The 16,064-nt window shown below is 38.9% G+C and overlaps 1 protein-coding gene across 5 annotated transcripts in view; it reads right to left on the bottom strand.

Annotated features, from left to right (window-relative positions):
• Positions 1–16,064, bottom strand: part of ptprfa (protein tyrosine phosphatase receptor type Fa) — a 232,051-nt gene that overhangs the window by 29,148 nt on the left and 186,839 nt on the right. For all 5 annotated transcript variants that reach the window (XM_084425208.1, XM_084425210.1, XM_084425212.1 and 2 more), the window contains 6 exons: positions 13,995–14,112; positions 12,457–13,038; positions 9,523–9,620; positions 9,167–9,423; positions 5,736–5,817; positions 4,033–4,248 (listed from right to left, as the gene is read on the bottom strand). In XM_084425208.1, the coding sequence (XP_084281334.1) occupies positions 4,033–4,248; positions 5,736–5,817; positions 9,167–9,423; positions 9,523–9,620; positions 12,457–13,038; positions 13,995–14,112 (1,353 nt within the window). The remainder of the gene's footprint in view (positions 1–4,032; positions 4,249–5,735; positions 5,818–9,166; positions 9,424–9,522; positions 9,621–12,456; positions 13,039–13,994; positions 14,113–16,064) is intronic.

Here is a 16,064-nt window from a genome sequence, read left to right as displayed (position 1 = left end):
CCCTTTATACTTGTGAGAGGCTCATATGAGGTGTTTCTGGGTGTTTCTCCCTCATATCTGCTTCGAGGTCTTGATTGTGGCATTTCTTTGAGGTTTACAATCCATTATTCCTGTAATTCTTTTGTCTTATATGAATTTAATAAAGAGCTCTGTCTCGTATTCTGTCCAAACACACCGCGTCATCTACGTCAGGTGACCTGGAAATGCGCAAAAACTGTTTCCATTGCAGTTTTGTGGAATATTTATTTTTTGAATTGCCTGAAAAACCACCTCATGCGAGCGTAAAAACTTTTTTGCAATAAATGGGAGTTTTTGCGAAATTGACGTGTTTCCATTGGGCGTATTTTTAATTCGCAATTTCAATTTGCGCAATTTTAAGGGTAATGGAAACACGGCTACTGTCATCTACACAGTGGTGTATTCTGCAGTACACCTGGGCCTTAAATGTGGTGTTTACTGACGTTTAGTGATCACAAACAAACTGAAAAACTATTGAAGGGTGTGTGAGCAGAGCAGGAGGAAAGCCTTCAACTCTTCAAAATAGCACAGAAGTCAGTCTCCTTCCAGAAACGCTGGCAAATAATCGTCTTAGTAACACCTTTTAGACATCACAGCAGGGCGCGCGAGAAAGAGGGATGGAAACAGGAAGATAGAGGGAGAGCGAGAGAAAGGGCGGAGGGAGGGGTAACCTCTTCCATCCCACTGAGAACCGGAGGTTACGCATCATCAAGCAAATCCCATCAGTGCGACACCTTCTGCATTCCCTCCGGAAGCGACACCAGGAACCACAGAAGCCATCGCTGCCCAGAACACATTTACAGCAGCTCAGAATCAACACTTAAAGGAAACCTTCACCCAAAAACTTGGCATCATTTACATTTAGACATTTCTCGAAATACTGCATCTTCTTTTCTGTTCTGCAGAAGAAAGGAAGTCATGCAGGTTTGGAACAACACACCGCAATTTTTCTTGTTTTCAATTACAATATTTTTTTTAAAAGTCGGCATGAAATTGAAGTTGCGCTATTCTTTTCTTCCCTATTGTGACGTATATCTGAGTGAAACAGCTTCTTAAAGAAGAACAATTGTAGGGCGGGACTTTATTTTGTCTGTGTGGAATTGATTGGATGGTTAGATGGTTCTGGTTTGGTGACAAGGTGCCCTGTCCGCTAAGAAAAATACTCCTGTTTTCCCTTTTTTCCTCACTGACAGATGTTTTCTTGATTTAAGCATGAACTCAAATATATATATTATATTATATATATATATATATATATATATATATATATATATATATATATACATACATACATACATACATACATACATACATACATACATACATACATTTATTTATTTATTTATTAGATTTTTTCAAAAAATAAGGCTTAATTATATTAAGTCACTTTGCTTTTCAAACAAATGTCTCTTGATTTAAGAATGTTTAAACATTAGTAATGGAAAACAAGTCAAAACTACTGCGTAAGAAAATCATTTTATACAGTGCAACTGCACTTCTACGCAGTGCAATACTCCCCCAAAAAATAATAAAGTGAGTAAATGAAAACAGAAGCTTTATTTTTGAACGACTATCCCTTTAACATTCCTTCACAATCCGAGATGAACCAGGTGGGTTTTATCTAAATATAAATGCCTCCACTGATCTTTCAGAAAAATAAATATTCGTATCTAATTCGACACAGCTGTGAGGAATACCCAAAGGGAATTTTTATTTCTTTGTAGTTGCTCTTGCATTGCTTGGGATACTTAATTTAAAAGTCAATAATGGAGATACAGTAAGAATGTCGAGCTGTAAAATGAAATGCAGATAGCAGCCCAGACCATTTTGTCATTGAACTTGATAGCTGTAAAGTCTTTTGTAAGATCTGTTGTAAGATCTTTTTCTGAAACTCTAGGATGCATGTGTGAGATTCTCCATCTAATGAAAGAAATTCAACTCATCTCTTTTGTTTTTTTCTTGTCAAAGCAGAACAAATTATGGGAAACGATTGGCTGAATGATTGACACCAATGAACACAAACCGAACTGTTTTTGATTGTGTAAAATTGTGTAATGCAGACTTCATATTTAAACAGCAGTCTTTAGCAGTTAAATATTCACAGACACTAATCCATATCATGATTTTAATAAGCGTACAGCCCTACTCTTCATTTATTAATCCAAAATTTGCCAGATTCTGTGACATTCTGTGTTATAAAGTGAATTCTGCTTTAATGACTGAATTCCGCAATTCCACATTTCTCGCATCGCAAAAACCACAGGGCCGTAGATCTGCTGATCATCATCATCATCATCCCCTCTGTCTCTCTTCTGAGCGCTTGCGTGACAGCGGAGGAAGAGAGCGTCTTAAAGCCCTGTGGGAATCTGTCAGTGGGAAACTTTCATAGTGATCAATTTAATCGGCACTACCTCAGACGGAAGCACATCCCACAGCGTGAGTAATGCTTCTCCGACTGACTCCAACCACTATTTACTGATGCATATTCATGTGTGTGTGTGTGTGTGTTTTCATTTCTCCTTCACCTCTCCTCCATCTCTTCATCTGTAACACTCAGGTCTCTCCACCAATAATGATACCATCTCTCTCTCTCTCTCTCTCTCTCTCTCTCTCTCTCTCTTCTGTTGTCACTCTCTCTGCTGATCTGCCGCAGTCCTATATGTGATGTCTCTTTCTCCTTCCTTTCTTTCATCTCCTCCTCCTCTAATCTGTTTTTCTTGTGCTGCGGTAGTTTTGCAGTCGACCTCTTTCATCCAATTTCACACTCGCTAGTCTGTTTGTCAGCCCACCACAGACTGTCCTTTCACAAGATCCTCTCCTCTTTTTTTCTTCTCTCCTCCTTATTTTGCCTCTCCTCTCATTCTTAACTGCTAGTTGTCATTCTTAACATAATGACAGTGTTTATGCAACTGGCCACAGGGCTCACGTGTTTTGTTTGTGTGTGTATGCGTACAGGTTTGGCTGTACTTATATAGTGAAATATTATAACAACCGACTACCAACTGGTCCTCACTAGTTAAAAAAGGCTTTTATATCAACCAAAACATGTTTTCATTTAAATCTAGTGTTTTGCAGTTTAACACTGTAGGTTTAAAGGTCAAATTGACCCTTCGCAGCGAGTTTGATTGACAGGCGATCTGACCAATCATAATCTGCCCTCCGCCATTTTTGTCAGACAAAGCAGTCAGGAGAGTTAGTAGATTAACGTTGGAGGATTTGAAGTGTACCGATGTCTTTCTGCGGTTAAAACAACATTCCTTCTTATGTTCAGTCATGTTTATTTGATGCTATAAGTGAACTAGAAGGAAGAGATGATCGGCTCAGGAGCCGCTTTAACTGAGCGATCTGTCACGACACATTAAAGTGCCACAAAACGGTATTTATTGTTAAATTTCTTTTAAAAAAATGACCAAATTTGAAAGTTGAGACTTTGTTTCATATCAAAAGTAACCTGGTCTGTCCTGTCTGTCAGCGCGTTGTCAGTGTCCTCTCTGCTCCGCAATGTGTTTTACACTGTGTGAGAACATGGTGTGGTGTGAGAGCGGCGTGGCTTGTCGGACATAGCAACAGTAACTAAAGGGGGCGGGTCTTTGCGAACGGTCAATTACACCAAGGACGAAAACTATGAAGATAACAATAGTTCTAAAAATCATTTTTAATATTAAAGAATAGCAGAGTTCACAGCACAGCTATAACGATAACGATATAGAGAGACAATATTGTTGGAATCACTTTGAGAACAATTTTATCCAGCTGATGAACAATAAAAACATTGAGAGCCAATCAGAATCAATCCTGCTGTAATGAGCTTGAGCATTTAAAGTGACAGTCAAGCATGCGCTTAGAATAAACAGAATGTTACTGTCTGCTGTTGTGGATGCTAATATAGTTATCTTTATAGTTATTGTTCTTAGTGTGAATGGGCCTAAAGGGTTGGGGTTGGGCTAGGCAATGGAAAACGTCCTCACTAATTTAGTGAAACAAACACTGTGTGTGTGTCTGTGTGTGACTCACTGATTCCCGGTCTTTCAGTGCCGCCAGTATAAACGTGCGGTACTGCTGCTGTCCAGGTAGAGCTTTGTTAAAGAAGCCATTGTAAGTTTTCTCGTCTCCTAACACAAAGGTTTCTGGAAGATTCTCCATCTTGGCAGCGATGTAAGGCTGCAGGAAGTCCTGCGTTTGTCTCCTCCTCCTCTTCCTCACATCTGAGTCTCCATTACTCCCCAAAAGCTGATAAATCACAGAGAACACATCAGGAAAATGACAAACAATGGCAATGCATTGGGGAAAAAAGCATCCATGTATAAAACGACTGACGTGAATGTTCATATATACGAAAAAAAATAATTGTACAAAAAAAATCTCTTTAAAATAATCAAAGCAAGTTTTCAACACAGTTTCTCATTAAATTAACAAGTAAGAATGAGGACTTTTCCTATATATATATATATATATATATATATATATATATATATATATATATATGCCAGTACTACTTTAGGTCTATTCTGATTGACACTTGAAACAGCTGGACTATGACCCAGAGGTCAGAGGTCAAATATAAGCCTCAGGTGCTTCAGTCAGAGGCATCATTAATTCAAAATGACATACACACTGTCTCCAAGAGCTTCATCTTTCTCTTTATAGACCACTTCCTCTGTTTCTCCATCCATCCATCCATCCATCACTCTTTCTCTCTTTTTCCTTTATCACCACTAACACAATAAGCAACAGACCACTGCTTCTTTAGTTTAGTAAAGCACATTTGGTCGAGACCAAATCAAATCCAAGGCCACAGGATTACAGCTGAACAAATGAGGTCTAGCGGCAGAGAGAATGAGGACTGCAGCGGGACAGCGGGAATAATATCAGCGCGGTGATAAACACCAGCACAACACGGGCTCCAATAATACACCTCTCATTTGACTCGGCAACGCTCATAAATAAGGGGCAACTCAGGGGAGAATGGCCGCGAGAAAACGGGCTGTTTCAAAACACCGGTGACACCATTGTGATTTTTACAGCGCCGTTGTGTTTTGATATTCAGTAGGCAGCACCTGAAAAGTTTCGCCTGTTTTGCAGACTATAGTTTATTGTGTGCAAGCAAACTCATGAGAAAGCAGAACCGTGTTGGAGCCCGAAAGCTCAGTAGTAATAATAAAAAAAAGCTAAAAAATGGCAAGAGAAGCTTTTTAAGAGCCAACGAAGTGCCTGTGTGTCTCAACAGCTGCAGCAGAGAAACTGAGAAGGTAAAAAGAGGCGAAAAATAATAATAAGTGGAACAATAAATACTAACATTCTGTAGAACATATAGAAAAGACACAATAAAGTTTGCGAACCCCTTGCAGAATCTGTGAAAGTGTGAATCATTTAAACAAAATAAGAGGGATCATACCAAATGCATGTTATTTTTTATTTAGTACCGTCCTGAATAATATATGTTACATAAAAGATGTTTACGTATAGTCCACAAGACAAAAGCAAAAAAAGCTGCATTTATAAAAATGACCCTGTTCAAAAGTTTATGAACCCTTGATCCTTTATACTTTGTGTCGTTACCTGGATGATCCGCAACTGGTTTTTTGTTTTGTGATTCTACAAGGGGTTCACAAAATTTCAAGCAGCACTGTATATCGCAGGCCTCATGTATGACTGAGAGATGAATAAGGACGTCTGTTTCTGTCATTTGTGTGTGATCATCACAAACACACACTCACCTCATCCAGATCCATATCCTCTGGGTTTTCCCAGCGACGTAGAGTTGACGTAGTTACAGGCACCACCGCGATATAAAACCACCTAAGAGGAAAACATACACAAACGAGTCATTACAGTAAAAATGTCCTATCTATCTATCAGGTTCAGTGTGTTTGCGAGTGTGATGAAACATGGACATTAAACCACTGATCGCATTTCTGAAGTATTTTGTGACAGCCGTTCAGCCCGTGGCTCATTCAGTGACTGAAACAAACACTTGAATCCCATGATTAACAGCTGAGTAATTCCCACACTCTCATGCCAGGACTGAGCAAGAGCATTGTTTGATATGTGTGATGTCTATAATGTCTGATGTAACTGCCTCTAACAATCTCGCTTTGGCTTTGATGAGGAAATATGTCTGGTAATTTCTAATGAAAGGATTTGGGAGCTGTCTTTGGTCAGAACCGATCCCGCGGGCAGCGTGGGTATTTTCAGCGTTCAGCCAGCTCTGACTGCACTGCATTACGGCAAATCCGGCTCGCTGCAGTGAACTAAACCCATGTGAGATGACTCCTCTGAGCTGGGATGGGAAGTGCCTCAGTCTCACTAAAGCACAACAGTCTAATATTTGCCCAAAGAGGAACAGGATTCTTGTATTTATGTGCACTGGCTGAACTCTGAGACTCCAGTAAACATCTCCTTGAGAGCCAACACGTATCATCTTTGGGTTGTTTTAAAGTCCCCCTGTGGTGAAAATCAAGCTTTTAATGTAGTTTTTATGTCTATGTGGTGTTTTTAATATGCTTTAAGACAAACCATGTGCACATTCATAAGTCGAGGCCATTGCTGAGTGTATTTTCTCCTTAAAACTGCAGAGACAGTCTCAAAAACACGGCTTGAAATCGCTGGTGTTTCTGACGTCACAAACTACCTTGTAACCAATCTCGTCAACGAGTGGATCTCTGAGCTGCTGTGAGTGAGTGGAGGCGGGGCTCATTTGCATATTCATGGTCCATGTATACTAAATGAGGCTATTTTAAGGATTTTTTTTTCAAGGAAAGAACGTTTTAATATGACATTTCGGTGATCAAAGATGAGTTTTAAGGGATAAAATTATTGACTTTAAGATAATCATTGAGGAATAAAAGCACTGATGCTGTGCTCGAGTTCTGTAGACTGCAGGCAGATGAGCAGTAAAGATAATGCTTGCTTTTACTTTGGTGTGAAATGTCAGTAAATACAAAAGTTAACATCACTTTTTTATAAGAATTTTTTTTCTGTTTATTGTCAAAGCACTTAACGTAGCTCATATGTGATGCACGGCGTGTAAGAACTATCTCAGCTTTTACTGATCATTAGTTAGCGACTCATTTTTTAACAGAGGGCATCATTTTGCAAGGGGAAAACAAACGCTGCTTTTCATAGTAACCCATTTATTCCCACTGGGGGAAAATAAAAAAGACATTTAAACAACAGTTTGATATTTTTATAAAGAAAAGCATGCCTAAAAGTTGTGTTATTTTTGCGAATGAAATGAAACGAAAACTAATATGCAAACTAAGTGAAAAAAAGAAGCTAAACAACTGCTGTGGATACAAGCAAACTTGTGGAAACCTGGGGAATCACTAATCTCGACCAAAGCAGAATTTATTTAGCAGATTTAATTACAGGTAAAATACATATCAATCATCATCAGCGCAATGCAATGTATCAAGTTGATAATAGCACTAGAGAAAAATAAACACTATATGTGTTGAAACTTGAAGTGGTCGGAGTGCAGAGTTGTAATGCGTTTCAGTGCTTTTCTACATCTCATATTTATTTATGTATTCATAGCCTAGCAATGTCATACAGTATATTGTATTGAAACTCATCAACTCTTCACTTAGACATGTGATAAAAAAAAAGAAAACATGTTTTTCCCCATTCTACATGACTACACAATAATAATAATAATTGTTATTCAAAAATTACTTTATTTTATTAATATTAACATTACAAAAAATGAAACAAAACAATATTACTCCCAAGATTTTTTTTTTTTTTTTTTTTTGTCAATATCGCACACCCCTTACAACACTATCATGACCACAGAAGTGTTGATGGCTTGAACATTTTTCAAGACTTGCACATTGGAACCTATTTCAAGGTTTGCGTTCTCGAGCCACCAGACACTGTTGTTGTGCGGATGAGCGGGTCGGAGCGCGTTAAGGGTTTTCTGTTGTGTTAGCGGCCCCTAAGTTAATAACTAATGATCTTTGCAACGGAAGTGACTCAATCAAAACTAACTTTCGCTGGACAATAACTTTATTCAAGAGCTGCTGCAAAGCCCAAACAATCTCTGTTACTGTAATTCCCTTTTATCACTGTAAAGCTGCTTTGAAACAGTCTATATTGTTAAAAGCGCTATATAAATGAAGGCATAGCTGCCAACTTTTGAGTTTAGCTTGGAGTGAGACTCCAAAAAAAAAATCTTGCATCACAATAAGTGTATTGTGATTGTCAAAACATTTTAGTAACTAAACTGAATTTTATTAGATTTAGTGACAACATGTTACAATGTTTACCTGGTACAATTTCTGGTAAGCTACTTTTTTTTTTTATAGCTGGACACAAATTTCACGATTTCAATTCAATTCAATTCTTGTGATTTAATTTAATATATATTCACTCATTTGGATAAATATTAGGTACACAAGATAGGCTTTAATATTTCTCACGAAAAAAAAAAACTCACCTAATGCTGTAAACATACAGAGAGCCCTATCAGCTGGTAGTATTATTTAAGGTTTCAAATAACTCAAATGAAATATAATGCGTGTTTTATTATAATAACAACTTTATTTAATGATATAAGTAAAATATAATATGAATATGTAATATAGTACACATATTTAGCAAAATACTCTCTATAGCTCTTTTTTTCTAGCCAGCTAACGTGCTATAGCCTATATTATGGTCATTAAATGGCTTTCCTGAGGTAAATGTTATGTGACATAATTGTTCTCCTGCTGTTTTATTGACCCCTTTCCGCTGTTGAAAAACACTGATTGATCGATATTATGTATGAGGAATATACATTTCGGTAAGTTGTACTGTATCTTTCAACATTGTTCATTTGTGTTGATTTACTATTAGCTAGTAGAGATGATCGGTTCACGTGCCGCTAGGGATCTGTCACGTTACATTTACAAGCGCAAAAACGGTATTTATTGTTTGAATTTCGTAATAAAATTGACAGAATCTGAGAGCTGAGATTTTTTCTATATCATAAGTAACCTGCTCTGTCTAGTCTGTCGTTCTCCGTGTCCTCTTTGCTTCACGATTTTTCTGTGCGTGAGAAAATGGATGTGTGGCGTGAGAGCGTGTGAAAAGTGTCAATTGCGTGAGTCTCACGGTGAATGCGTGAGAGTTGGCAGCTCTGCGAAGGTGACTTGACTTGACTGACCTGACGAGGGCGCTGTTGTGCACTTTGGGCAGTGTGATGGTGAGTTTGCCGCCCTCCTCTGGGTCTTGTTTCTGGTGGGCCGGTTTGCTGGTGAACAGGTCTGGGGCGGTGCGTATGGAGACCTGCTGTTGTAGTCCACCGGCGCTGTTCCCTCGGCTCATCAACACGAAGGAGTAATCGGTGTCCGGCTGCAAACGCGTGATCAACTTTCTCTTCAGGTCGCCCTGAACCTCAACGCTCTGCTGGTTATACAGGATCTGGCACAGGGGGAGCACAAGTTAACTCCATCACACAATGAGACGCATTTTACACTGCATTTTGTACTTCACAACTGTGGAATGACAGGGAAAAGGCACCTTGAAAGGCACTTGGGACTTGTAGGTTTCCGGCACCTCCCATGTGAGCAGGACAGAGGTCTTCATCACAGCTTTCACACCGAAGTTTTTAGTGAACTCTGTAGAGGAGGTGAGAATAAAAGAGTTACTGCATGTCATAAGACTCCTCACCCCATCTCTTTTCAGACCGGCTCAGTGATTGGCAGAGGAAACGCATCACTGCACTGATTAACATGCAGTTTGAGACTGATAACGCCTTCATCTCAGACCACACATCAGAAATCAAAGCCGACTATCTGCTCTCTGCATGTGGGTTATGCCATAGGGAAGCTGAGGAGTCAGAGCGCAGAGAAATGAAAGAGACGCCATCTCAGCAGACATGTTTAAAGGGATTGTTCATCAAAAACGAATATTCTGTCATTATTTCATCACCCTTGACGTTGCAAATACGCCCGTCACAATCATGATTTTTTGTGATGACGAATATTTGCGATTAATTTTTTTTTTTTTTTAACAATGTAAGCCTTATATTATAATTTCTTTTATTTTATTGGTAAACAACTAAATAGGTCCATATGTTTTTCTTATAATATAATATAATATAATATAATAAAAAGTGAAACTCTAAGAACCAAGAATGTTTGGCATGACGCAAATGTTAAATAACAATAAAATTGGAGAGTTTGCCGTTTGTTTACCTGTTTAAATTTCCCTTATTTAATATCTCAAAATAATTGTGATTAGATCAAATAAACACAATCTGACAATTAATTAATAATCACGATAGACCTAGTTTCAAACCTGTATAACAATATTCTGTGAAGCACAAAAGGAAATGAAAATGGATGTTGTTGAGCTCCAAAAATAACAGAAAGTTAGTCCATATGTTCCATGGAAGAAAGAAAACCGTACAAGTTTGGGAACGACATAAGGGTGAAGTAACCCTTTAATGTTTCTAGCATAAGATGAGCCATATGTGAAGTTTTGCAGCGACTGCAATTCACAAGTCATACGTCTCCAACCATCTGCTCTGTGTGAGAGTTTTTCAATGAACAGAGAAATGGCTGGATCTTTTTGCAAAACAAAGAACGGGATATGACAATCACAAAACACTTTACTTCCATAACGTGACACATGTTCAACAGAAACTGAGTACTGAGTGGAAAATGTTTTTGGGTGGGAACTGACATCATCCACCAGTATTTGATCCCACTGAATCAAATCTTGTCTGTATTAATTCATGATTTTGTCCTGACAGATGCGACTATCCACAGAATCATGCGACAAGGCATTTTTTCAGATGCCTAGCTCTATTTTGATCATATCTCCTCCCACAGTGGAATCTCACTGGACCAAACCATTAGCAAAGAAAAAACACAGATGAAATCTCTCTAATGTCTCAGATGGTTTTCCGATCAGCAGTGAGATTAAATGGAGATGTTTTTTTTCTTCAATCTCCTGCTTCTCAGATTTTTCTCCTTAGAAAAAAAAAAAAACTCTTTAGCACACACTAAAACTAAAACCATAAAAAACCCTTCCATTACTTAAAATTAAAAATAAACATTAACTGAAATAAAACAAAATAAAAATGTATGTGGTTATTATTTTCAGGTAGTATCCAAGGCAAACATTTCTCATTTTTGTTTGAAAGATTAAGAACAAAAAAAAAAGACAAAAAACACAACAAAATTACTAAAACTTAAATAAAATATAAAAATAAAATCTAATTCAAAATATTAACAAAAACGAAAAGAACTAATTCTCACAAGATCAAATAATGTCAACAATTTGACAGCAATCTGCGACTCTTTAAAATTCTCAAACTGAAATTAGGCAGAAACACCTGAGACAAAGTTCATTCTTAAATTAAACATAACTAATGATTAACCATTTAATCTCCTGAGATTTTGCAAGAGCAGTTTCTGAGCAATAAAGGTTTTCTCTGGTAAATACGACTTTGATTTGAATTCCAATTTTCCTTAATGATTCCATTAACAATTCTTTCAGAACTTTTGAGGGAGCGACTTCTGATTTGTGAGTCTCTTTGATTAATTCATTAATCGAATAAACAAGCTCATAAGAGTCATTAAGTCTCATCACATTCAATTCAGACTGCACAATTCACTTCAAACTCGCAGCTCAACTAAAACACACAGGGCCAGATGTACGTACATTTGCGAACGCAGCGTTAATAGCGCCATGGCCAAGACGCAGAAAGCGCTTGATGTGAAACCGCAGTGTGCTGTTATGTACCAAACCTGCAGTTCATCAGGTAATCAGCGCCTGTCCCCCCCACTATACTGTAAATTGCGCGTTTAAATATGATAACGAGGTTGATCTGCTTGTTCATGAGGTAACAGCAAATTTGACCGCAATGCAATATGCAGGTGGAAGAGGTGAAAAAGAGGTGGCAGGACCTCAAATGTCGTACCAAAGAAAAAGTTGCATTTAACAGGGCACAGGCCAGGAAACCCGCTTCCTAAGTTACACCTGCTTTTAAGAGGCGGATAATTTTCAGCGCAAAATAGAGGCGCGCTTTCACCGGCCTTTTCTGTACATAACGCGGAATACATAATTAGGCGCAGTTTACACTTCCCCTCCCATCTCTTTATGTGACACTCCCACTTTCCCCTTGACCATCCCATGAATGCATATGCATGACACGAAAAGCACATTTTGCCATTTTCAGTTCCCGCGACAGGCAGTCTGCGCTTACATCTCGGTGCGTCCCGTTCGCACATACCTCGCCATGGTTTTATGCGCACTTTGCGAAACAAATACGCCTGAAGTGGGCGCAAAAGCGTTAGTACATCTGGCCCTCATTTCGTTATGATGCTATAGATTCAGTAGTGGCACAGAATCACCTCGCAAGATACTTCAGAGCAGTTTCATCTACATTGGTGGCTGAACGAGATGTTCAAGAACTGATAACGTCTCTTTAAATAAATAACTCACCAGGCATGGAGGTAGACATGGTTCTGCTCTGGATGCTGGGGCTAATCGGACCTCCACCTTTCCCCGTGAACGCCCTCACTCTGATGTCATAGGTGGTGTCCGGTTGCAGACCCTGGATGGTCATTTGCGTCTCGGCGGTACCGTTGGTCTGGTTCTGATGGCTGTTGATGTCACGGTACACCACCACGTAGCGTACGATTTTGCCGTTCCTCTCGGGCAGAGGCGGGGGGTCCCAGGCCAGTTTGGTGGTGGTGGTGGTCAGGCCCACGACTCTGAGGTTTTGTGGGTAACTGCTGGGCACGTCGTCCGGGGTGCTGATCTCCTTACTGTACTCCTCTCCGTTCCCCGCACGGTTCTTGGCGCAGAGCTTGAAAATGTAGGTGGCGCCCTTGTGCAGGCCGGTGACGGTGAAGTGGTCGTCGCTGCGTCTGAAGTCACGGGTGGTGTAGTTCTCCTCCTCTTCGCGCTTGTAGCGCAGTCTGTAGCCCATCAGTTCTCCCACCATCTCTTTAGGAGGCTGCCACTGGATCAGAGCCGTGTTCCCGATGGTGGTGCTAATGATCATGGTGGGCTTGCCTGGAACTATATCAGTGACAGAGATGCGAGATATCCGTCAGATTATTCGTCATTTTGTCAGTCATGGCTAATACTAGAGTAAACACAGCTTTATTTCAGTATGGTATTTTGATAGATATTGCGATATGACAGTGTTTTAGCGTTTCACATTGGTTTTAATTTACTGTGAATCAAGCCACTCTGAGATGCCGAAACCAGTGTTATTTTAGTACCATTGATATACTATTATAGTTGTTGTTAACATTTTAATATTACATTTTTTATATGTTCTGTTTTAATTTTATTTGAGTGAAGTTTTAATAATTTTGTTACGCGTTTTTGTCATTCAAGTGTCATACAAATGTTTTAATTTTTTTATTGTTTTACTTTTAGTTTTGTTAGTTATAGCAATACATGTATTGCCAGCTGACCACCAAAATAAAAGCTTGATGGTTTAACATATAACAAAATATATATTTCTAATTTTATTTAATATTTTGATTTAAATAATAAAATCAAAAACATTATATTATATTATATTATATTATAAACAGTGAAAATATGACCTATGAAAACTCAAGTGGAAAGGGATTGAGTTATTTGTTTGAGTTATATAAATGATCAAAGATCAATATACGTTTTTTTCCCCCCAATTTTGCGCAGCCCGCTTTTGGTGTAAAGTATGGTCAACCCTGATTCATTTTGTACAGCACCACATTGATAAATCCTCTCTTACCCTAGAAAAAGAATGATGTGAATGAATCTCCACTTCTATATAATCTACAGTCCCTCGGCCAGATTGTTCAGGTGATGAAATGGGTGTAAAAATACAGCTATAGCGATAGTGGAGGAGGTCACTGTGAGGTCATCGTGGGCTGGAGGTTTGTGGTGTAACTTTTTACCTCTGAGAATACTAAATGCTCTTAAACTCTTAAACTTTCAATGAACTCTTAATCTGTGACTGGAATAAAACACACGCTCACCCGCCCCAGTCGTGGTCACTACTTTGGCTTTGCTCCGTGCTCCGTCTCCTTTAGTGGTATACGCCGCCACAGTAACAGAATATGTCGTTTCAGGCAACAGGCCGGTGATGATGGCCTCCTGAGAGAGAGAGAAAGAGAGTTAATTGATGGCAAGAAGAGACATATTGTGCGCATAGGCGTCGATTTCGGGGGGGACGGGGGGGACGCGTACCCACCAGATTTCGTCATGAGTCATTTTGTACCCACCACTTTTAACTTCCGTCCATATTAATTTGACTTTTGGTTCGATTTTTTTGACCGTTTTCAGTGGTTGTGAGGAGCAATATGAGAGAGAAATTTGGTAATCATTGTCTGACCCAACAAAAAAACATTATAATATTCATTTTATTTTATTTTCCGTGTTCGCATTTATGAGGGAAAAAACAACGTGTCAGTTCTCGGTTACGGATGTGAGCGCTCTGACAGCGGCACTAAAAGACTGCTTTAAAACTTTCACAGAGACCTCAAACAGAACAGCTGCCTTTCTTTAAAGGGATACTCCACTTTTTTCGGAAATATGCTCATTTTACATCTCCCCCAGAGTTAAACAGTTGAGTTTTACCGTTTTAGAATCCATTCAGCCGAACTCCGGGTCTGACGGTACCACTTTTAGCATAGCTTAGCACAGATCATTGATTCTGATGAGTCCAGTAGCATTTCTTTCAAAATGACCAAAGAGTTTCAATATTTTTCCTATTTAAAACTTGACTCTTCTGTAGTTAAACCGTGTACTAAGATCGACGGAAAATGAAAAGTTGTGATTTTCTAAGCCTATATGACTAGGAACTACTCTCATTCCGGCGTAATAATCAAGGAACTGTGCGGCTGTACCATGAGTGCAGCAGGCGTAATGATATGACGCAGCGCCTGAAAATAGGTCTAATAGGTTAGACAAACTTAGTCCCGGTCACGTTGGAAGAAGTTACCGAGCTGGGGACTATTTTCAGGCGCTGCGTCATATCACTACGCCTGCTGCACTCATGGTACAGACACACAGTTCCTTGATTATTACGCCGGAATGAGAGTAGTTCCTAGCCATATAGGCTTAGAAAATCACAACTTTTCATTTTCCGTCGATCTTAGTACACGGTTTAACTACAGAAGAGTCAAGTTTTAAATAGGAAAAATATTGAAACTCTTTGGTCATTTTGAAAGAAATGCTACTGGACTCATCAGAATCAATGATCTGTGCTAAGCTATGCTAAAAGTGGTACCGTCAGACCCGGAGTTCGGCTGAATGGATTCTAAAACGGTAAAACTCAACTGTTTAACTCTGGGGGAGATGTAAAATGAGCTTATTTCTGAAAAAAGTGGAGTATCCCTTTAAAGTGAATTTCGTTTTGTATATCTTTTTGTATATCGTTTTGTTATATCTTAATTTTAATCAATGTTTCATGAACCAATGGATTTAATAAATAAGAAGTAAACAGGCCTATAGCAGATAATCACGACATTGGAGGCGCCGGCGAGTGAACTGGAGTTCGTCTCATAAATGAACCGAAACTCAGTGTATAATGCACATTCACATTCACAGCGTATTTAGACACATTTAGACGCAGTCATAATCATTACTTTTACCGGTTCTTTGTGGCAAGCTTTATGCGTGTGGTCGTGCGCTTGAGTGCGGCTATATTACGTAAACGCTCATTATCCTGTAGGCTATATAAGTAATTAAATTAATATAAAGGGGCGATTTGTCCACGAATGACTTAAATGAAGAACTAGCCTACTAGTCGACTAGGAAAAAAACTTTTAGTCGGAAGCAGCCCTTATTCCACATATTTTCGAACCAGGCAACAGTGTTGAGCGAGGACCCTGCGGAATGAGCGAGCGGAGCGGAATATTCAGAAATGCGCTCTCCACTCACGAGCTCTGATTGGAACAAACCCGAACCTCACTGTATTTTGAAACATCAAAATATAACCAGCTTTTTAAAATGTTTTTTAAAACTAAACACTATTTTAGCACAAATTATGAGCTTATTGGCGATTTTTTAATAATTATTGACAAAATTAGAATATAGTAAGTTTT

This window comes from Rutilus rutilus (assembly GCF_951802725.1).
Source record: "Rutilus rutilus genome assembly, chromosome: 12".
Taxonomy (NCBI): Eukaryota; Metazoa; Chordata; class Actinopteri; order Cypriniformes; family Leuciscidae; genus Rutilus; species Rutilus rutilus.
The sequence above is the reverse complement of the archived record's forward strand: the minus strand, read 5'-3'. Positions and strand labels throughout refer to the sequence as shown.